Source organism: Chionomys nivalis, chromosome 2, assembly GCF_950005125.1.
Source record: "Chionomys nivalis chromosome 2, mChiNiv1.1, whole genome shotgun sequence".
Classification (NCBI taxonomy): domain Eukaryota; kingdom Metazoa; phylum Chordata; class Mammalia; order Rodentia; family Cricetidae; genus Chionomys; species Chionomys nivalis.
Genome location: NC_080087.1, coordinates 78,845,155 through 78,867,486, shown reverse-complemented (window position 1 = coordinate 78,867,486; position 22,332 = coordinate 78,845,155). Strand labels below are relative to the sequence as shown.

The following is a 22,332-nucleotide window of genomic DNA, read 5'->3' as shown; positions in this document are numbered from 1 at the left end:
ACAAAAATGTGTTTTGTTTTGTTTTTTAAACAAGAAAAAGGGGCAAAAGCCAGGAATGGGGGAGAGGGGTGCAATCTGATATTTTTCATACAGATTTTTGATTTTTTTAATATATTATATATAAAACCATAGAGACCACACATCCCTTCCAAGCTCCCTCCCCCTCCCCGGGGGGCCTGGAGGAGAGATGGGGAAGGCCCCCCCAGGAGTGGGTGGACAGACAAATATGGAATGGGAAAGACGTGGGGGTGGAGATGGAGGGAAGGGGAGCCGCCCAGGAACCCAGAAAGGGGGACTGGATAGGGTTGGGGTTGTTTCCCTCACTGCCCCCATCAGAGTTTTCACACAAAGACACAGAATTCCCCTTTCCACACCCTCCCCCGCCCCTCCCCCCACCGTGCAAACATGGCTTTGCAAAGAGGTGCCCAGAGCTCTGTGGAACTCTTACAATGGCTGGCATGGGGTCTGGGACCCCAAAGAAATCTGTGTTCCCCTTCCCTGCCCACCCCACCCTTCCCAGAATCTGACCCCCTCCCCACAAGACCTGGTTCTGCTGTCTAGGGGTTCTGGCCTTCCCCCAACCCAAATCCCTATTACCCCTCCCCGGACTTGGGGTCTAGAGAGGACCTTCGGTCCCTCTGTCCTCTAGGGGACCCTACGCCTCTGGACCCTAGCCTTTGGCCCTGGGAGAGGCTCAGGCATCCAACACCCCCAAAATCCCTGCCCAAGCGCCTGAGGTGTTAGCTGTGGGGGGAGGAGCCCACCATCCCGGACTCTGGTCAATGTCTTTGCTGGTTCCTTGCAACTGGCAGTGGGGGAGTGGGGTCAGATGAAAAATTCTTCTTTCCGCTTGTGTCCATCGCTGCCGTTGAGGAAGGCTTCTCTAGCTTCTCCCTGCTCGTCCAAGCCACTGGCCTCGTGGGTCAGATAGGAGCCTGAGGGCGGGAAGATGCCCCCAGGGCAAAGGGGATGTGTATGTGCACCCAGGAAGTGGATATAGGGAAAGGAGACACAACATATGAATGAAGGGGGAGAAAGGGAAGCAGGGTCCAGTTCCGTGAAGCACAAGACAGAGGAAGAGAAAGGTAAAAGCAGAATTAGGAAGATTTCAAAAGTTCACAGAAAAAAAAAAAAAAAACCCTCATCTCCCAATTGCCCCGCCCCCGCTTTTGAGACGGGGTCTTCAGTTTTCCAGGTAAACTTCAAACTCGGTAGTACAAGTGACCTTGAATTTTGGATCCTGCCACCGCCTCCCAAATACTGGGGTTAAAAGCCTCCGTTTTGTGCAGTGCTGGAGGATGGAGTTCACGGTTTTGCGTATGCTAGACATTCTACCGACTGAGCCCTATTCCCAGGACCCTCATCTCCTCCCCCACCCGTTTCTTTTCTGATAGTATTCCCTTACGACTATGCCGCCAGTAAATCCAGCTACTTGAAAAATAAATTACTCAAAATCCCTCCTCTTAATTCTGCTAAACTTCAACCCTTTCAGAGCCCAGGACTCAAAGTCCCAACCCTACACAAAATTGGTCTAAAATACGGCGCGATTTCGAATCCGATGTAGAGCCTAGGCTCCGCCCCCTTGCAACCCAGAATCAAACCGACCGCACCCTTCGCTGACTTCAGGCGCCACCCGACTTACCCTTCTGTCGGACGGAGCACCAGACCATGCCAACTAGCACACATATGATCAGAAACACTAGTAGCGCCAGGATGCCGCCCACAATGGCGTAGGGAACGGATGTCTGAGCCTCTACCACTGCACCGGGGTCTGTCAGAGGGACAAGGTGTTCAGAGGCCGTCCTAATCCAGCCTGCTGCTGCCAGGCCATAAGCTGTTCTGCACACAGCTTCGCTCCTCAAAAATACCTGCCATCTTTTAGCCCCTTTTCTTCAGCTCCAATTCTTCCCGGAATCCTTGGCTTTTAATCCGGTGGGTCTTCCATTCCTAGTATCTACCTACCTCCTCACCTTTTCATCCCTAAACTAGAAGTAACACATCCCATTCTAACTCTGGGTTTTTACAAAACATTTTTTACGTGCACCAGTGCATGAAGGAATTGAAGGAGGCCAGAAGAAAGAGGACACTGGATCTGGAACGTGAGTTTTGGAGAGTTGTGAACTGCCATGTGGGTGCTGAGAATCCAGGTTTGGTCCTCTGCAGAAGCACACTTAACTGCAGAGCTGGTCGCTGTGTTTATCCAGACAGGGTCTCACTATGTAGCTCCAACTAGCTTTTTTTTTTTTGAGTGTCTCCTGTTTTATATACTGGTCTAAAAGTCAATGAAGATGGGGACTGGAGCATTGGTTCAATGGTTGAGAGCACTGGCTGCTCTTCCAGAGGACCGGGGTTCAATTCCCAGCACCCACAGGACAGTTCACAAACGTCTGTAACTCCAGTTAAAGGGGATCCAACACCCTCACACCAATACACATAAAATAAAGTTAAATTAAATTTTAAAAAAATCGGTGAAGATGACCTTGAACTTCTTATCCAGCAGGGATTACTGGAAGGCGTCAGATTTAGGTAGTGCTGTGAATTGTATCCAAGCTTTAGCATGCATGCAAAGCAAGCACTCTATTACCTGGGCTACACCTCCAGCCAATACCGCACCCAGCGCCTTTTTTGGTAGACTGGTTATTATTTATTTAGCTCAGGCTGGCCTCAAATGAGTGATCACCTTGTCTCGACCTCCAAAGCACTGGGATAACAGTAGCATTCCGCCATGGTCAGCTAGCACGCTCCTTTTCTTTTGACTCAAATGTTCCCCATTCCTGGGGGGGGGGAGGTGTCTAAACTCAAGACACCGGTCAGTTGGCTACTTAACCACGCAATCGACCTCTTAGCACAGGCTTCAACCTCTGGTCCGGTAGCCCGCCCCGCCCCCAAGCTTGACACGCTCCGCCCTCACCATAGACCACAAGCACGTAGAGCGCCCTCGCGTGGCCGTGCTTGTTTGCCGCCTCGCAAGTGTAGGTGCCGTTGTCTGCAGATACCAGGCCTGGCAGGGTGAGCGTCTCACCCACTGCCTCTGCTCTCTCCGGCAAAGACTCATTCCCGCGGTTCCAGCGGATCTGGCTTGGCCTGGCCGTGGGTAAAAACAGAGTTAGGAACCCAAGAATCTGATTTCTCAGGAATCTAGATATGCAGCTCCAATTCAGTATTAAGCGGCTGTCACTGCTCGTGTGTGTGTGTGTGTGTGTGTGTGTGTGTGCGCGCACGCGCGCGTTTATCCCAATGGTAGATCCTTTGCCAGCTATGTATAAGATGTCAGGTTCTATCCCCAGCAATGAAAAGGGAGATGCTTCGAAGGGTAGACACTAGACAACAAGCCCGATTATGAATTAGATTTCTGGGACCCACACAGTGGAAGGGCAGAAGGAATTCTCACGAGTTGCCCTCTGACCTCCCTACGTGTGTAGTGGTAGACCTCCCACCCCTCACAAAAATATAATATCAAAAAAGTATGTTTGTAGTGTACTTCAGCTGTGTGGTGTCCTCAGAAGCCAGAAGGGGGCGTCAGACTCCCAGGGACTGGAGTTACCAAGGGACTGGAGTCACTATATGGGAGCCGAGTCTGGATGAACACCTAAGCCATTACTCGGGCCCCATAGTTGCTGTTTTGTTTTTCAAGACAGGGTTTCTCTATGTAGCTCTGACTGTCCTGGAACTCGCTGTGTAGACCAGATCTCGAATTCACAAAGATCCGCCTGCCTCTGCCTCTCTAGTGCTGGGATTAAAGGTCACCACCGCCTGGCCATACCTTTTTTTTCTTTGTTAATAAAAGGGGCCATCTCACGGCCCTTTTCTTATGGAAAACCATCAGACTTGAGACCAGCTTCTACACGTAGCCAGAGCTGTAAGAATTAACCCCTTCCAAGCCCTTTTCATCAGGAGTCCGGCTTCAGTACCTTTTTCCATAGGGCCCAGGAGTGCAAGCCCCAAGTCCCCTCACCACTTAGGAGCCAGAAGTTAGATCTCACCTGGGGTTCCCTGTAACAGCACAGGTCAGCACCAGTGTGTCTCCTTCCCTCACTACAGCTTGAGAAGCATGGATCCGTGCCGTGGGAGAGTCTGTAGCGCAAGAGGGAAAATGAGAGATCATTCCGAGGGTTGGGGAGCTCTAAGGGCGGGCGACCAGCGTGCAGACCCCAGAGCCACTTACACTGTACATCCAGCACGTACTGCGTCTGCTTGCTGTGTCCTGAGGGCAGCGCCTGGTTCTGCGCTTCACAAATGACGATATCACCGTCATCCTTACGGTCCACACGGAACCGCACGGTGCTCGCCACACTCCACACCTTGCCATTCTCCTGGCCGCTGCTCACTCCTGTCGGATCCAGCACAGAAACGTTAGGCTAGGGGTCCTGCCCTGTCTCCTGATCCCAATGTAGGCTGCTGGTCAAGCCACGTTCCTAACTATAAGCCTCGCCTTATTCACCTAGCCACACCCCCTGCCTTTCTCACGCCTTGAATCCGTGAGTTTTGTTTGCATTGTTTGCTTTGAGACAGGGTCTCAAGTGGTGCCGACTGGTCTTGAACTCGCTTTGTAGCCGATGACCTTGAATTCCTGACCCTCTTTTCTCCGCCTCCCAAAGGTTGTGTGGACAGGCGTGTGCCAGCACCCCTAGCTCAACAGGGGAACCAGGAATGGGAAGTGTCAGTCAGGACCCGTGCGCTCTTGCACTCTTCTCCAGGCCCCTCCCACCACTAACCCCGCCTCTTTCCCAAGTCCCGAGTCCCCCCCCCCCTCCCCTCATCGGCTCCGCCACTAGGCCTAGCCCTGGGTACCTTTCAGTTCTTTGCGATCACGATACCAGCGCAGGACCGCTGCAGGGCGCGACCGCGGAACCAGGCAGCTGAGTTCCACCTCGCCGCCCTCCACCGCTTGCTCTCGGACCTCCACCACTGGATTCTCCGGAGCCACTGCGCAGAGAAGGGGCGCAGATGGGGGAGAAGGGGTCAAGGGAGGCACCGAGGTAGGCACAAGTCATTCTGGCTGCTGGATCCTAGGGACCAATGGGAGCCAGGGTCCCACAGGTGGCAGGATTCATACGCAGAGACCAGAGGCCTGGTGGAGCCAGAAGTCCAAGAGGTTAAAAACATCCAGGGCGCATAGGTCTCAGGACTAGTGAGAAGCAGGGAATGAATGAGAGTGGGACTTTGAGCGGGCGAGGGGGGGGAGGTAGTACCTAGGACAGTGAGCGTGGCGATCTGGTGGTGGGTGTCCTCCGTGTAGAGCTGGCAAAAGTAGCCCCCCTCATCCTCCAGGCGGGCGTCGGAGAGCCGGATGCGCACTCGACGCGGAGAAAATTCCTCCAGCTGAAATCGCTCATCCTTTAGAGCTACAGTGAAGAGGGATTCAACTTGGGGGCTTCTCTGGTCTCCAGACAGCCACCCTCCAGGACAGATGCCGCCCCTTGCCTCTCTCCAGACAAAGCTCTGCGTCTGACCCTATCCAACTGTTTGTTCCCTTGGGAACCCATTCCAGCACCCTGCCTCCCTCGCCTCCCCCCAACATGGAAGTCCAGGCTTCCAGCCCTGTCCCCCTGTCAGATGTTTAGATGAGTCCTTTTTGAGGTCACAGAAGTCCAGAGTTCCTGCACTCACCTCGGGTGCCATTGAAAAAGAGGGTCTGCCGGGCTGGGTTCTGGATGACAACTATGGATCCATCGTACTGATGCAGACGGCAGGTGATCTCAGCCACCCCACCCTCAGCCACCGTCACATTCTCTGTCTGCACTTCCTGTCCAGCCCCTGGACCAAGAGAAACAGATGGGAGAGCCTCTGAGATGGCATTCAGTTGTGTGTGTGTGTGTGTGTTCGCACATGAGGCTCTGTGTTTACATAAGTGGGGAAACATAGACATGTTCAAATGCATGGGTTGAGGTCCCCTTCCCCTAAGGTTCTCCACCTTGTTCATTGAAACAGGGTCTCTCAATTGAACCCAGAGATCACAGATCCGGGTTGGTATTGCTGAGCAAGCTTCCAGGACCAGAGTCGACTTATGTGGGTGCTGGGGATCCGAACTCTGGTCCTCGCACTTGCTTGAACATCTCCCTAATTCCTGATTTGTCTGTTGTTGAGAATAGTCTCACCCTGTAGCCCAGATTAGCTTCAAACTGACAGCAATTCTCCTGCCTCAACTTTGTGAGTGCTAAGATTATAGGTGTGAGCCACCGAACCTGGCCTTTAGTCCTCTCTCCAATCTGAAGAGGCAAAATGGTTTCTAGAGAGCCAAGGCAAGACTCTGTGGCAGCACAAGGGCACTAGCTGCTAGGGGAAGGGCAGAGAGAACTGCCCAGGAAGATGGACAGTAATTGGAGACTCTGACAGAAGAAATCCCCTTTGGATCTCGGAGCTAGAGTTCACTGGGTATGGGAGGCGGCCATCTTTCACAGGGCACCCACTGACTGCTGCTCGGATGGGTTGTCTCCCCACATCTGCAGCGTATATAGATAGAGCAAGCAGGGTCCTCCTGCCTGTGCCTCTCCAGGGCTGGGGTTCTAGGCTTACATCATCACACACAAATTCCTTTTCTGTTTCCTCCCCGTTTCTTCTCTCCCTGTGTCCCAAGCCTGTCTGATTTACATACCTAGATCCTCTGCAAGCTGATTCAGCTAGCCGGCCCATTCAGGAGGCTCACCTCCCTGAATCTGGGCTGATTTATGATCCTAGTGACCAACAGAATCTGCTAGCCATGGCCCTGAAAATTCAGTACCTGGGAGTCAGCAGTAGAAAGGGTCTGGAGTACAGGGCCAGCCTAGGCAATATAATAAGATCAAAGCCAGGATATATCAAAGGCAAGATCCTGTCTGAGAAACAAAAGATACAGCTCTCTCTCCTCTCTCTCTTCCCTCTCCTCTCTCTCTCTCTCTCTCTCTCTCTCTCTCTCCCTCTCTCTCTCTCTCTCACCCTCTCTCTCTGTCTCTCTCTCTTTCACACACACACACACACACACGCACGCACGCACGCAGGCACGCACACACGTGCACTGGGGTGGGGATGTCGTAGGTAGAGTGCCCGCCTAGCAGGCATGAAGCTCTGGGCTAGGTCCCCAACACAGCACAGACTGGGTGTGATGGTGAATGCCTAGAAGCCTAGAGCCCAGCGCTTGAGGTAAAGGCAAGAAGGTCAGAAGTTCAAGGTCATCCTCAGTTACCTAGGGAGTAGTAGGAAAACAAACTGGGGAGAGGTGGTTTTGCTTAAAATAATCTAGCAACAGTTCCAAAGCCCACAAAGCCTTAAAGATGCCTAACAGCTTCCTGTGTGCCATCTGCTACCCAGAAACTGTTGGTAAAGATGCCCAGAATAGCCTCTTTGTGGCACCTGCCACTACCCTCTGAGGGAGGCCATCTTGAATCTTACACTCTGAAAGAAACCCAGGTGGCTCCAGTGTAAACCCAGAAGTCTCCCCCCCTGACCCAATCTAAATCTCCCATCCAGAGTCTGAGTAAACAGCATTTCCCCCACTGCTTTGATGTTCCTCACAGTGTTAGTCAAGCCGGTCTTGAACACCTCCTAATCCTCCTGCCTCAGCTTCCACAGTGGTATGGTTACAGGTGTACAGCATGGACCCCTGGCTCTGGCAGTCATTTTTCTAGGCCACTAAATTTGGAGTGGCCAGTTCCACCGTAACGCCCTTGGCTCTGTCACACACCTATGCTACTTCCCCCCAGCATGCCTGTGGCTGGGTGGAGCCATGTGACTAATTTGGGGCCAGTGAATATGGTGCTGGAGAGAATCCTTCTCACTTTGTCTTTCTCCCCTACAATTGTACACGTCTATGGGGTCAGAGCAATCTAAGAAATCCATGGAAGGGCAAGACCTCACATAAGAGCCCCACAGCTGCTTGTTCTCTATGACCCTGCCAGAGTCTTATTTATTTATTTATTTTGGTGTTTCGAGACAGGGTTTCTCTGTGATGCTTTGGAGCCTGTCCTGGAACTAGCTCTGTAGACCAGGCTGGACTTGAACTCACAGAGATCTGCCTGCCTCTGCCTCCCAAGCACTGGGATTAAAGGTGTGCATCACTATATCTGACTTGGTGTACACCTTTAATCTCAACACTGGATGCAGAGGCTGGTGGATCACTGAGTTTGAGACCAGGCTAGTCTACAGAGCAAGTTCCAGGACAGCAAGGCTTACACAGTGAAACCTTGTCTGAAAACAAACGTCTGGAAAACAAACAAACAAAAAATAAATTTTTTTATTAAAACATATTTCTGAACACATTAAGAGTTTAGGATTATTTGTGACAGCAGTTAGCCCACCCTGAATCATCATTAGAACAACAAATTACAGGGCTCAAGAGGTAATGTTGGGCTGAGGTGGCTCAGTGGTAGAGCCTCTGCCTAGAATCTCCCAGTGAGGGGCTGGGGTGTGCTCAGTGGTAGAGCCCCTGCCTAGAATCCCCCAGTGAGGGGCTGGGGTGTGGCTCAGTGGTAGAGCCCCTGCCTAGAATCCCCCAGTGAGGGGCTGGCAGTGTAGCTCAGTGTTTGCTTCACCTGGGCAAGGTTATGGGTTCCATTTCCATCAGCAAAGAAAGGAAACTTTCTTTGAAAGCCAACCCTAACCAGCAGATAGGCTCCCAGAACCCTCAGTTTCTTCCCCGAGATAACAGCACTTCCACAGCTACCATTGAATAAGCCTGTGCTGGAGCTCCTATGGTAAGGGCATTGCCAGGCCGCTTCCCTCTAATCTTCCTGATGTGCAGGAAAAGGGCTTGCTTTCTTTTTGGGGAGGGAGATTTCTCTGTGTAGCCCTGCTGCAGTTTCAGATTGTCCTGGAACTCACTCTGTAGACCAGGCTGACCTCGAACTCACAGAGATCATCCTGCCTCTGCCTCCAGAGTGCTCAAATTAAAGGTGTGCGCCACAACCACCTAGTAAGGGGACTCTATTTCAGTGCCTGTTTTCCCAATTCCCATGATAACGAATGGGTTCTAGAGACTGAACCCAGAGCCTCACATCCCCAATCCCATTGTATAGGTAAGGAAACTGGCCACAGTCAAAACTTTGCAAAAGCCAGGACCCTCTAACCTCTGGTCTTCCCTCCACATCCCTTCCAGACATCTAGATAAATGTCCAGCACTGGTGAGAGGTTATGGAATACATTGTGACAGGCCTGACACAGCAAGAAGCTATCTTAGTTCTGGTCTGCCTGTCTGCTAATTTCTCATCTTGCCCAGAGGTTCTGAATTTAGGGACTCAGGTGACGGATGTTCCTGTCTCAGTCTGTCTAGTTTCGGAATTAGAGACGTGTACTACTATGATGGCTAGTTATTTGAATTTATTTATTTTTTTAACTTTTAATTTTATTTTATATGTACAGGTGTTTGGTCTGACTGCGTGTGAATGCACCATTTGCCTGTCTGGTAGCCACAGAGGCCAGAAGAGGGCATCTGAACCCCGGAACAGAAATTACAGACGGTTGGGCGTCACCATGTGGGTGTTGGCTATGAAACCTGGGTCTTCTGGAAAAGCAGCCAGTGCTCTTAACCACTGAGTCATCTCTCTAGTCTCAGGATTTATACTTATTTGCAATTTAGTTAGCATGCATATGTGTGTGTGCACGCGCGCGCGTGCATGCATATAAGTACTCATATGTGAGCATCTGCACAGAACAGAATCCAGGAGGGCACTAGGATCGGATATCCCTTTGTCACTCTCCACCTCGGTCCTTTGAGGCAGGGTGTGTCTCTGAAACCAGCATTCCTGATTTGATTTGTTGTTTTTTTCCTGCAGAGTGGCAGCCTCCACTTCCTGAGTGCTGTGAGCGGGATTTGAGGATCCAGAGCCTTCTCAGTTGTCTTTAAATTATTAATGGCTGGGCATGGCAGAGCACGCCTGTAATTTCTGCACCAGGGACGCTGAGGAAGGAGGTTTCTCAGTCCCTCCAGGGCTATAGTAAGAGCCTCTGAGCTGGGTGGTGGCGGCGCACGGCTTTAATCCCAGCACTTGGGAGGCAGAGGCCAGGTGGATCTTTGTGAGATCGAGGCCAGTCTGGTCTACAAAGCGAGTTCCAGAACTGTTACACAGAGAAACCCTGTCTCAAACAACAACAACAACAACAACAAAAGAGCCTCTGCTTTGAAGAAACAAACCCACAAAATAACGTAAGTGATCCTCCATGTCTCTTCCATTCCGTCTCGTGGTCACATTGTCTGGTATGTGAGGCCCTTGAGTGTCAGGGATGTTTCTAGGCCTGGGACCCAGAGATAAGTCAGATGAGGCCCAGGCCCTTAGAAAATCTTTACTGTTTATAAGGACCTAGCCACAAATCAATGTAATATCCTGCCGGAACTGGTAGATTCCCTGCTAAGAGCGTGGGTAACCAAGGGGTAGAACAGATTTCTTCTGTGGCACACAGGCAGGGACTGCTGGTTTCCTGTCTCGATATTCTTTTTGCACTTATCACCAAAGAAACCTTGCACTTTACAGTTGTTCCCTGTCCAATGGATACTTCTGCCTCCCCTGCAGCTAGGTAAAGACGTGGGATAAGTTTATTCTAATTGGACCTAAGCAAAAACATATGGTCATTTATAGAGTAGTTCCTAATAAAAGGAGGCAAATCTTTTTTTCCACTGGGACACCCTCATGGCATCCTGGAAACAGGATGGGATATGTGGGATTCTGGCAGCCATTTTGGGTCCGGCGACAAAGGATGGTCGGAGCGATGAAACCAAGAGCTGAAAGGTGTGAGATTTCGGCGGTGATGTGGAGCGACCACACTTTCTACTTCCGGACTTCTTTTATGTTGGAGATATCTAAGCCACCCTTTGAATTTTTATCCCCTTTCTCCCGGAATGACAAACTCAACACATTCACTCTTTGCCCCAAGTATTTTCTTCCCTACACTTCAGTAAGTGCAGTTGGCGCTGCAACCACGCGCTGGGGTTGGTCAGGCCAAAGGATGACAGGCCAGCCGAGCCTTCAGCCTTCGCCTCAGCCCCAACACCCATCCCTTCAGCCATGCTGCATATTTTACCTCGAAAACACACGGGAATCCATTCAGTTTCGTCTGTCTCCTAGCACCCTCTCCTGACCTCATCTACATCTACATCTTTCCAGAACCTATTTGTGGATCTCAACCTCTGAGCCTGCATCTCACGTCCAGGCTGACCCGTAACACACAACTGTCTTGACTTTGCCTCCTGAACGCTAAGACAACAGGCATGCCATGTCCAGATTATATGGATTTTTCTTTTCATTTCTTTGATTTCTTTCTTTTTTTTCTCCACCCCCACTTTCTTTTTTTATGTTTTTGTTTTTGTTTTTCAAGACAGGGTTTCTCTGTGGTCTATTTTGATTTTTAAAGACAGGGTTTCTTTGTGTAGCCCTGCCTGTCCTGGAACTCACTTTGTAAACCAGGTTGGTCTCAGATTCACAGAGATCCACCTGCCTCTGCCTCCTGAGTGCTGGGATTAAATGTGTGCGCCACCAACCCTCGGCTGCTTCGTTTTTTAGATACAGTCTCACTGTGTAGCTCTGGCTGACCTGGAACTTGATATGTGGATCAGGCCTCGATTACCACTGAGAGGGACTTTTTTTTAAAAAAGATTTATTTATTAATTATGTATACAGTATTCTGTCTGTGTGTCTGCTGCAGGCCAGAAGAGGGCACCAGATCTCATTACAGATGGTTGTGAACCACCATGTGGTTATGGGAATTGAACTCAGGACCACTGGAAGAGCAGTCAGTGCTCTTAACCTCTGAGCCATCTCTCCTGCAGGCCAGAAGAGGGCACCAGATCTCATTACAGATGGTTGTGAACCACCATGTGGTTACTGGGAATTGAACTCAGGACCACTGGAAGAGCAGTCAGTGCTCTTAACCTCTGAGCCATCTCTCCAGCTCCCTGAGAGGGACTTTTTAAAATTTAAGATTTATTTTATTTTTTAATTATGTACAGGTGTCTGCATGTGGGCATATGCCTGGTGCCCTCAGAGGCCAGAAGGGGGCGTCAGAGCCCCTGGAACTGGAACAACCATTACAGATGGTTGGTAGCTGCCATGTGGGTGCTGGTAATCAAGCCTTGGTCCTTGGCAAGGGTAATAAGTGCTCTTCACTTCTGAGCCATCTCTCCAGCTACCCTCTTTACCTCTAGATACATTTTTCAAAGCAGGAGTCAGGGGGCTAGAGATGTCTCCATGGATAAAATGCTTGCTGTTCAAGCACGAGGTCTGATTCCCAGTATACAAATAAAGCAGGCCCCAGCTGTGTGCACCTGTAAGGCCAGGGCTGGGTGTGTGTGAGGGTGTGCGTGTGTGTGTGTGTGTGTGTGTGTGCGTGCAGTGGGGGTGGAGAGAGCAGCATCCTTAGGGCTTGCTAGGTAGCTACTCTAGCCAAATTGGTGTGTTCCAGGTTCTGTAAGAGACCCTGTGTTACAAAATGGTGCGTGGGGGGGGGAGTGTGGAGGCGAGAGGGCTCAGTGAGCAAAGGTGCTTGCTGGTAAGACTGACAACCCGAGTTCTATCACTGGGACCCAAATGGTGGAGGGAGAGAACCAGTTTCTGTAAGTTGTCCTCAGACCCCCACGAATGCCTACTGCCACTAATCCCACATGCACTCAAATAAATACATATGGTTTTTGAAAATGCAGGGGCTGGAGAGATGGCCCAGAGGTTAAGAGCACTGCTGCTCTTCCAGAGGTCCCAGGCTTGATTCCCAGCACCCATGTGGCGGCTCACAGCCATTTGTAACTCTAGTTCCAGGGAATCTTTTTTCTGGACTCTGAAGGTACCAGGAACTCACAGGGTGCACAGACATACATGCGACCAAAACACCCTCACGTATAAAATAAAAATGTAAGCCTATAAGAGAGAGAGAGAGAGAGAGAGAGAGTCAGGTATGGTGGCATAATGGTGACACACGTCTTTAGTCCCAGCACTCAGTTAGAGTAGGCAGGTGAATCTCTGGGAGTTTGAGGTCAGCCTGGTCTACACAGTGAGTTGAAGCTAGCATAGGTGACAGTGATACTGTCTCAAATAAAATAAGTATCTAAATAAAAGCAAACACTAAAGATGGAGAGCGATTGAGGAAGTCACACGACCTGGACCTCTGGCCTCTATACACGTATGTATGAATGTTCACACGCTAACATGCACACACACAGACACACAAAGAACCTGCTTATGGTATAGTCTTCTATGCCTGTCTCTCACTCCCAGGCTGGCCTTGAACATACGACCTTCCTGTGTCAGCCTCCTGTGTGATGTGCGGGCCACCATGCCCATACTAAAGCCAGTCAACAGGGCTGGGATGAAGCTTGGTGGCTGGGCCTTTGCCCTCTGGTGTGAAAGGCTACCAAGTCTAGCCGGCCCAGCAGCTCCAGCATCATGCAGCCCTCCCATGGAAACTCCCCCTTCAAGGGACCGCCCAGGCCTGCCTCTCCCACCCCAGGTGTCACCTCTCTCGTGTCATTTGCTCTCACCTCAGGACCTGCGTGTACTTCTCTCTGCCTGGTCATTCTTGTCTACTGCTTCCACCATCTCAGGGCTGTCTCTGCTCCTTCAGTGACCTCTGACCTCCAAAAGGCCTTCCCTCACCCTCTGTTTCTTTGCCTCCAGAACACGTTCTGGATTGATGTATTTTTATTTTAGTTTGGTTTTCTGTGACAGGGTTTCTCTGTGTAACCCTTGCTGTCCTGGAACTAGCTCTGATGACCAGACTGGTCTTGAACTCACAGAGATCCGCCTGCCTCTGCCTCCTTCCCAAGTGCTGGGATTAAAGGTCTACGCCACCACCCACTCATCTTGATTGATGTATTCTATGGAAATACCATACAGGCCCTGAGCAGGTGAGCGTGTGACCCACTGAGGTTAAGGCTCCCCCCCATCCAGACAGGAAGTGTGCATAGCCCTCAGTTACCATCTGGGTGATAAGGGCAGCCGGATCAGTGGTTTAAAGTCACCCTCCACTGTGTATCTTGGAAGCCAGTCTGGGCTACAGGAGACACTGTCTCAGAAATGCAGATCTGGGAGGCAGAGAGATGGTCCAGCAGCTAAGACGGTTGCTTGCTGTGCTTGCAGGCAATCTGAGTTCAGTTCTCTGCACTCACATCAGACAGCTCACGACTTCTAGGAACTCCAGGTCTAGGGGACCTGATGCCTCTAGCCTCTGCAGACACCAGCATTCATATATACATATCCTAACACAGGTATAATTAAAAACAATATGTCTCTTTAAAAGAAAATAGCAGGACTGGAGAGTTGGCTCAGAGGTTAGGAGCACTGCTGTTCTTCCAGAGACCTGAATTCAGTTCCCAGCAGCCACAGCAGACTGCACACCTACCTATAAATCATATCCAGGAGCCCTGGGCCCTTTCTGACTGTTGAAGGCACCTGCACACTTGTGACATACATTCACAAACACACACACACATATTCACATACATGCACACTCACACACATGTGTGCAAAACTCATCAGGCATGGTGGCAGAAGCCTTTAAACCCAGCACTTCAGAAGCAGAGAGAGCTCTGTGAGTTCCAGGCCAGCCAGGTCTACACAATGAGTTCAAAGCCAGCCAAGGCTACAGAATAGAGATACCCTGTCACAAACAAACAACCAAACAAAAAGCAAAACTAGGTTGGTGAGATGGCTCAGTGGGAAAGACAGCAAGTCGAGTTTGATCCCTGGGACCCACATACACAAAAGAAATAAATGAATAAAACAACAAAATTTTAAAAATTAAAATGGAACATTTAGGGAGCTCGCAGAAGGAACTACTCTCTTCGGCAGGATCTTGTTTAGGCTTCCAAAGAATCATGAACTGCAGATTCGCTCTGGTTTTCTTTGAGACAGTGTCCCACCATGCATACCACGCTATGTTTTAACTCACTACACAGTCCAGGCTGGTCTTGAACTCCTGAACCTCCCACTTCTGTCTCCCCAGTGCTGGGGGCACAGGCATGCTCTGCCACACCCTACCTGGGGATTTCATCGTAAATGCCAGGCAGATCCCAGCTCCAGACATGCCATCCGGGTGACCTTGAGGAAGTGTCCCAACCTTTACTAGCCGAGTCCACGCCACCTGTGAAATGACAGTGATGGCTTCACAGGGCTCAGCCTTGTGCCCACTCGGGAAGAGGCCTCTTTGAAGGCTGTTATTACCGGCTCTGGGAACAAGCCAGGCCTTGTGGAAACCAGCCTGCACGGTCAGCACTTTGGTATGGTGGTACACACTAACCCCAGCACCCTGCAGGCAGAGGCAAGCGGATCTCTGAGTGTTTGGGGCCTGCCGGATCTACCCAGAAGTGTCTCAGGCCAGCCAAGGCCTGGTAGTAAAATCTTCTCTTGTAAAACCAAATCCCCAAATAATAATCTTGAGCCAGGGTGTAGCTCAGTTGGTAGAGTGCTTGCCTAGCATTTCGTGAAGTCCTGAGTTCAAGTCCTAGCATTGCATAAATCAGGTATGATGGCACACACCTATAATTCCAGCATTTGGGAGGTGGAGGCATGAGGATCAAGAGTTTAATGTTATCCTTGACTAAGCGTCAAGTCTGAGGTCAGCCTGGGCTACATGAGAGACTGTTTCAAAGCGAAATACAACTAGACACTATCTTAACGCTTACCTCTTTGGCCCTCACAGCTAATATGAAGTTAGCCCCCATTTCACAGATGTGGAGAGTGAGGTATCCTAGAAGAGTTAGTGACAAAGTTTGCCATTTCCCAGGAGCTCTGGGGACCCCCATATCCACCTCTCCCATTCCCCAACTGCTCTCTGCTTGAGGGTGCAGATGGGGTGAGGGGGGGGCTTTTGTTTAATTCCCTCCCCCTCCTGAAGAGTCAGTAAGCGACCGTGTTTCTGCCTAGAATACTAATTGGCCCAAGGCTTTTGTTTCTGGTTGGGGGGGTGGGGGCGGGACTTTCTGGTCAGAGAGGGGCTGAGCTTTTGGGACTGGGGCATGGACTTTGAAATGGTGTTGACAGCCAGAAGTCATCATGGGGACTGTGCCTAGAGAAAACTAGATGGGAGGTTCTGGAAGAGGGGTTGTCAGGGGACATGGGGAGATTCGGCCTCCTCCACCCTTAGACTCAAAAACACAGGCAACAACTGTCCCAGGGACCTCCTCCCTCTGACCCAGGAGTCCAGGCCCAGCCCTCCTCCCTCTGACCCAGGAGTTCAGGGCAGCCCTCCTCCCTCAGACCCAGGGGTCCAGGGCAGCCCTCCTCCCTCAGACCCAGGGGTCCAGAGCAGCCCTCCTCCCTCAGACCCAGGAGTTCAGCCCCAGCCCTCCTCCCTCTGATACTGGGGTCCAGGCCCCAGCCCTCCTCCCTCTCACATAGGAGTGTTCAGCTCCAGCCCTCCTCCCCAAGACCCAGGGTTCCAGGCCCCCCTCCTCCCTCAGACCCAGGGGTCCAGCCCCAGCCCTCCTTCCTCAGGCCAAGGGTCCAGCCTCAACCCTCCTCCTTCTGACCCAGGGTTCCAGGCCCGGCCCTCCCTCAGACTCATGAGACAGGGGTCCACAGTGCACAGCTGGTGGATGTTTCCACAGAGACTAAGCAGGATGGGGGAGTACTTCCTGGGTCCTGAGTCAGCGAATACCCAAGGGAGTCTCAAGGTCACATTTCTGGGAAGGTCATAGCCACCCCCTCTGTATCCGTTCCCCAGGGGGCCCATGGCACCATGCCTCTTTCCTTTTCCCTCCCCCTGGGAAGCTGGTACATTCCTGGGTCCTGCCTGAACCCCCCCTCGGCCCCCCATCAATGGCGGAGTCCGAGCATCCTTGCACAAAGCATCAATTCTTCCAGCAGATCAGCCTTGTGAAGGCGCCTGTATTTGCAGGACCTGGGCATCAGGGTCCCAGCTCAACCTCCCTTCCTCAGCAGCCAAAGAGGCCCAGCTCTTCCCTCACTCAGTACCCACAAGTATAGCCTCCTAGTCCCCTAAACCTCGGACTTAGACCCCAGCTCCTCCTCCCTCAGACCCAAGGGTCCAGACCAAACTCTCCTCCCTCAGACCCAGGACTTCAGACCCCAGCCTCCCCCTTTAGACATAGAAGCACAGACCCCAGCCTCTCCGCTCTGACACAGAGGTACAGACCCCAGCCTCCCTCCTCAGACACAAGCGTCCAGACTCCAGCATCCTCCTTCAGACACAAGGGATACAGACCCTAGGCTCTTCTCTTAAATGCGGGAACACAGAACCCATCCTTCCCACTCCGATACAGAAGCACAGACTTTAGCCCTCCTCTCTCAGACACAGGCATCTGAACCCCAGTTTCTCCTCTCTCTTGAAAACTTTGGACCCCTAAACCACGATCCTGCCTTCTGTCCTTTGTCTACCGAGTGTTTGGAGACGAGGGCCCTAGATGGGGGCGTCCAGGGGTGAGTCAGCGGCTTCACACAAAGTCCTCCCTGTGGCCCCCACGTTCCTGGGATACTCGGGACTCCCTGGATTCCAGGCTTCTGGCCCAGCCAGGGAGTGAGGAGTCCCTCAGAGGGTCACCCTGAGCGTGGGGTTCCCGGAAGAATGCAAGCCTCCGTTGAATTCTGCTTGTCCAAGTCTTTGCCTCAGTTACCCTTCTGCTCCTTGCTCTATGAAGACCTGGCAGCCCACCCCCACTGCCCTGTGTGTCCACAGAGGGGCCTAGGTGTCCAGTATCTACAGGCAGAAACCACGACTGATCGAGTTCTGGTGCCATGGGCCGTTGGATGCTGGCGGGACTGGCTGCATCCAGCACACCACCCCAACACACATACATACACCCAGAGAGAGAGAAAGCTGCCTTTGTGTTCCCCAAGTCGGGGACAGGCCAGGCTCGCACGACATTAACCCACCCCTGGGCCCTAGCCCTGCTGGGTCTAAGGGCTTGGAATCTGTAGTGGAACCTAACCTCGCCCCCACACTCCGGGAACCGGGCATTCAGTTCATGAGTGGGTCGGGGGCCAGTGATAGATATCTCCCAAGACCCATTCTTTGGGGTGATTCACAGCGAAAGGAGGTCCCTCTATGTTCTTAGTGGCTGCTTAGAATTGTTAACAGGGAGAAGTGAGTCACCCTAGAAGGGAAACTTAACTTGGGAATAACAAAGTCCCCCTCCACGGGGCTTCCCAAGCCTTAAGGACCTCTTTATTCTTTCTTGGAATCTAAATACCAGCTTTCCCTGCTTCCTTCTGTCTTACCCAGTTTCCTCCTGTGGGCCCCCCCACCCCCTGCCCCCAACCCCATGTGCCTCTCTGAGTACAACTGACCTTTGGCATATTTCTATCCACCTGGACCTTTTTCTCCCAACATCTGCCTTATCTTCCTCTTCTCAACAAATAAGTGAGCCTGAAGAGATGGGACACTTTTTTTTTTTTTTTTTTGAAAGGCAAAAATATAGGCTCCCGTCTCCCAATCCTGCTGACTGGGTAAGGAGATATAGTGACCTCCTAAAGACGGGTGGAAAGGGTCCTTCGTAAAGATCCGATAGGAAGGAAGGAAGGAAGGAAGGAAGGAAGGAAGGAAGGAAGGAAGGAAGGAAGGAAGGAAGGAAAGTAGGCAGGCAAGCTGGGCATGGGGGCACAGGTATGTAATCAATTCCAGTACTTGGGAACCTGAGGCAGGAGGATTGCTACAGGTTTGAGACCAGCAGGGGGGGCTACATAATGAGTTTGAGCTCAGCTTTTTGTATATAGCTAGACCCTGTGTCTAAAAAAGGGTCTGGGCAGTGGTAGCACATGCCTTTAATCTCAACACTTGGGAGGCAGAGGCAGGCAGATCTCTGCAAATTGGAGGCCAGTCTGATCTACAGAGGGAGTTCTAGGATAGCCATGGATATACAGAGAAACAAAAACAAAAATAAAACAAAATAAAAAAGACAGACAAACAGACAACTGGATATCAAACAGAAGCACCAATAAATGAGGCCTTTGAGGACCATGTTCCCCGGAAGGAGAAACTGAGGCCCAGAGAAGGATAGACACTGACATTAAACTATGCCAGAGAAGACTGACTGCCTGGATCAAGACCCAAGCCTGGAGCTCTCCCCAGGACGCCAAGCTTGCCTTCTGTTTATAAAGCCCCACAGCATGTAATTTAGAGGTCATTTACAGAAGGGATTAAGGTGCCAGGAAGCAGTGACTTTAAAATCAAACCAGGGACAAGGCTTCTCCCAGTTACCTCCCAGAAGTGCCTGAGATTTGAATCCCAAACTGAATAGGATATCAGCTGAGGCTACATCCAGGTTCTAAGCATCCAAGGGCTCAGGGGCTGCATAACCCCAGTGGGCAGAGATTTTATGATTCCACATATGTCAAGGCAACAGTTCATCACCATCATTGAGAATCTAGAACCTTTTCTTTCTTCTTCTTTCTCTTTTCTCAGCACTGGGGAATTGAACCTAAGACCTCTCACATGTTGGGCAAATGCATTGTCACTGAGCTACTTTCCCAGACCCTCACTGGCTGCTAATTCTAGGCAAATAATCACTGAGCCACACTCCTATCCCCTCATTGGTGGATTCTAGACACCTATTACTAATAAGCTTCCTCCATAGCATGCACACACACACACACACCCTTCTTTTTTATGCTTTTGTTTTGAAACAGGACATCACTAACTGATCCTGGCAAGTCTTGAACTCATGCCTCAGCATTCTGAGCAGCTGGGATTACAGGCCACCATGGCCAACCAAATTCTAGAAACGCGGAAGTATCAAGGTTCTAAAGACTTCCAGCATCCTAAGGGCGTCAACATTCTAAAGAACCTCAGGCTCTTTGTTTATTGACTTGCTGGTTCCAGGATCCTATGAGCCTAGTTTTCATGAGTAAGAACAAAGAGAAATCAAAATGGATGGAAATATACCAAGAGTCCCAAGCTCTCACCTGGGAAACTGGGGCATGCCCGTTGCAAAGGAGGGACTGGGGAAAGTTAGGAAGCAACTGCAGAAGTCTACAAAAGAAAGGCAGAACTTCTGAAGTCGGCTCTGCCCCCCAGCCTCGTCCTCAGCTGCAACCCTTGAAGTGGCAGGTGTAACCACACTGAACTTAGAAGCTCTCACGTCCTCAGTCATGAAGTTCAACACTGTCACTTGATAGAACTGGAGCCAGGAAAGAGGGCTCCCAGCCCTGAGTCACTTGTTCCCAATTTGTCTCTCAACTCCCTATAGGTGTCCTCAGTCCAGCTTTTGTTCCCCAGCCACCTCCCCATCACGTATTCTTAGGCAAAGTAACTTGACCCACCAGGGAGGAGTGTCCCGTGGCAGATATGAGACTCTAGGTTTCTAAGTGTGAGCGTTCAGGTGACATTTCCTGACCTTGTCTCCAGCCTCAGGGTCACCCTGTCTTGGGGGTCTTTAGCATCCCGCAGTGAGTGAGGAAGACGTGTGCACATCCTGGAGGGGCTCTTCTGTGAAGTGTGGCCTGCGTGTGTGAATGGGTGGGAGGGTTTGAGGAGACATTTGTGGAATTCACGTGTGTGCCCACATGCCAACATCCCCTATCCCACTTCACACATCTATACGGTCGCTGCCCTGACTGACTCCTCTTTCCAGGAGCAAGGATGGATACTTCGATGAAGGATGTTTGGGGAGGGAAGGCAGAGTTGGGGGGGGGGACAGAGAGACAGTGGAATAGGAAGAAGAAAGGAGGTGGCTAGGTGGGGAAATGGGTGAATGACAGGGGACAGAGAGCCAAGGGGATGAGGCAGATGGGGGACAGAGAAGGAAGGAGATACAGGGTGTCAAGGAGACAGGGAGAGAGATGGTGAATGGGGACATGGAGGGAGGGCAGAAATGCAGGAGACAGAGCAGAGTGAATAGGGGATGGGGGGCAGGCAGAGTGACCCAGGAAAAAGGGACAGAGGTGGGGGACAAAGGCAGAATGGAAAGACGGTAAGGGGGAGGCCAGGAGAAAGGGGGCAGATAGAAGGAAGGACAGGACTTGAAGACTGAGGAACAGAGGACAAGGGTGGGGGTAAAGCAGAGAGAGAGAGAGAGAGAGAGAGAGACAGAGAGAGACAGAGACAGAGAGAGACAGAGAGACAGAGAGACAGAGAGAGAGGGATCTAAAGACCAGGACGGAAGGACAGTGGGATCGGCTTGGAGAAGGCGGGCTTGGGGACACGGGGAGTGGAGGGAAGAGGGTCTCAGGGCCTTTGTCCCCGCGGGATCAGGGCCTGTGCGGGGTGGGGGGGTGCTGCGGCACGGCGGCCGGGGCCCGCGCCTCCCCCTTCCCCCCGCCAGCGGCTCCGGGCTCCTGGCCCGCGCTGCGCTTTGTCCCAGAGACGAGGGTCTCCCGCAGCCCCCACCCCGCGACAAGCGCATTGTTCGGGCCTCTGCAGGCCCCCAGGCGACCCGGCTGTCACCGCGGCGCGACCCCCTCCTCAGCCCCACTGCAATACGCACACCTCCCTCGTCACCTCGATCTAGCCCGCCGACGCGGCCCCCACCCCCGTCACCCTACCTGGCCCCGCCGCGGCCGCCCACAGCAGCAGCAGCGGCCACTGGAAGCGCCGGGCCCGGCCCATGGTGCCGCCGCCGCCGCCGCCGCCGCCGCCGCCGCTGCTCGCTCCCGGCCCGGCACCTGCACCTCCCGCGCCGCCGGCCCCGCCCCCGAGTCAGGGCCCGCCCCCGGGCCCGCCCACTGCGCGCCTGGGTGGGCGTGGCGTCGACTGAGGGGCGGGCCCGGGCCGGGGGCAGAGAGGCCCAGACAATGCGGGGGAGAGGGAGAACCAGAGCGCGGACGGGGCGCGCACCAGGGAGGGGGGAGCGCAGGACAGAGGGCGGACTGGGGTGCGCGGGCTAGGCGTGAGCGTGACGGCGTCGTGGGAGCCAGTGGGGGCGGACTCGGGAGAGTGGAAGGTCGGGAGGGTCGTGTGAAGGTGCAAAGGTGTGCGTGCCTGTGCGCGCAGGCGTAGCTAGGGCGAGTGGGGCTCCCTAGACGATGCTGCACTGGAGACACGGGAAGATGCGCAGGCGATGTACCGGAGTGTGCGTGAAAGATGCTTGAGATATGCGTGGGAGAGGCGCGGGAGATGCACGGGGGGATGCATGGAAGACGCAAGGGAGATGCTCGAGTTTGTGCAGAAGATGCATAGGCGACCCACAAGGGGGGTGCGTGGGAGATGCTCTGGAGATGCGCTGGAGGGCGATGCTCGGAAGCGCGCGAAGATGCCGGGTGCTGGCATGTGCTGTGAGTGTGAGCTTTTGGGAAAAGGGTGTGATGCGGCAAAGGGGAATGTGAGCAGGTGAGGAGGAAAGAATGAGAGGCTGGGCAGTAGGTGGCTGGCAGGTAAGGACTTCTCAGGGCAGGGCATAGAATGGAGTCAGTTCCCTCCCCTCTGGTCTTGACCGTGAAATCTCAAGTTTCAGCTTTGTTTCCCTGGGAGGGGCCCCCCCAGAAT

General features: G+C 52.3%; 1 protein-coding gene across 1 annotated transcript; it reads right to left on the bottom strand.

Annotated features, from left to right (window-relative positions):
• Positions 1–523: 523 nt before the first annotated feature.
• Positions 524–21,550, bottom strand: Cadm4 (cell adhesion molecule 4). The gene is made up of 9 exons (XM_057761988.1): positions 21,393–21,550; positions 5,611–5,757; positions 5,193–5,345; positions 4,792–4,926; positions 4,166–4,330; positions 3,984–4,074; positions 2,912–3,084; positions 1,643–1,771; positions 524–935 (listed from the first exon to the last, which is right to left on the bottom strand). Exons 1-9 carry the CDS (start codon positions 21,454–21,456, stop codon positions 826–828), a joined length of 1,167 nt encoding a protein of 388 aa, XP_057617971.1. The 5' UTR covers positions 21,457–21,550; the 3' UTR covers positions 524–825.
• Between the last annotated feature and the right edge of the window lie 782 nt (positions 21,551–22,332).

Bases quoted from the DNA above. Each gene is read 5' to 3' on its own strand.
- Cadm4 (XM_057761988.1), bottom strand. From the start codon at position 21,456: ATGGGCCGGGCCCGGCGCTTCCAGTGGCCGCTGCTGCTGCTGTGGGCG. The intron at 5,346-5,610 runs GTGAGTGCAGGA...TCTTCACTGTAG, and splicing joins CTTTTTCAATGGCACCCGAG to CTCTAAAGGATGAGCGATTT. The intron at 936-1,642 runs GTAAGTCGGGTG...TCCCGCCCTCAG, and splicing joins GTGCTCCGTCCGACAGAAGG to GCTCCTATCTGACCCACGAG.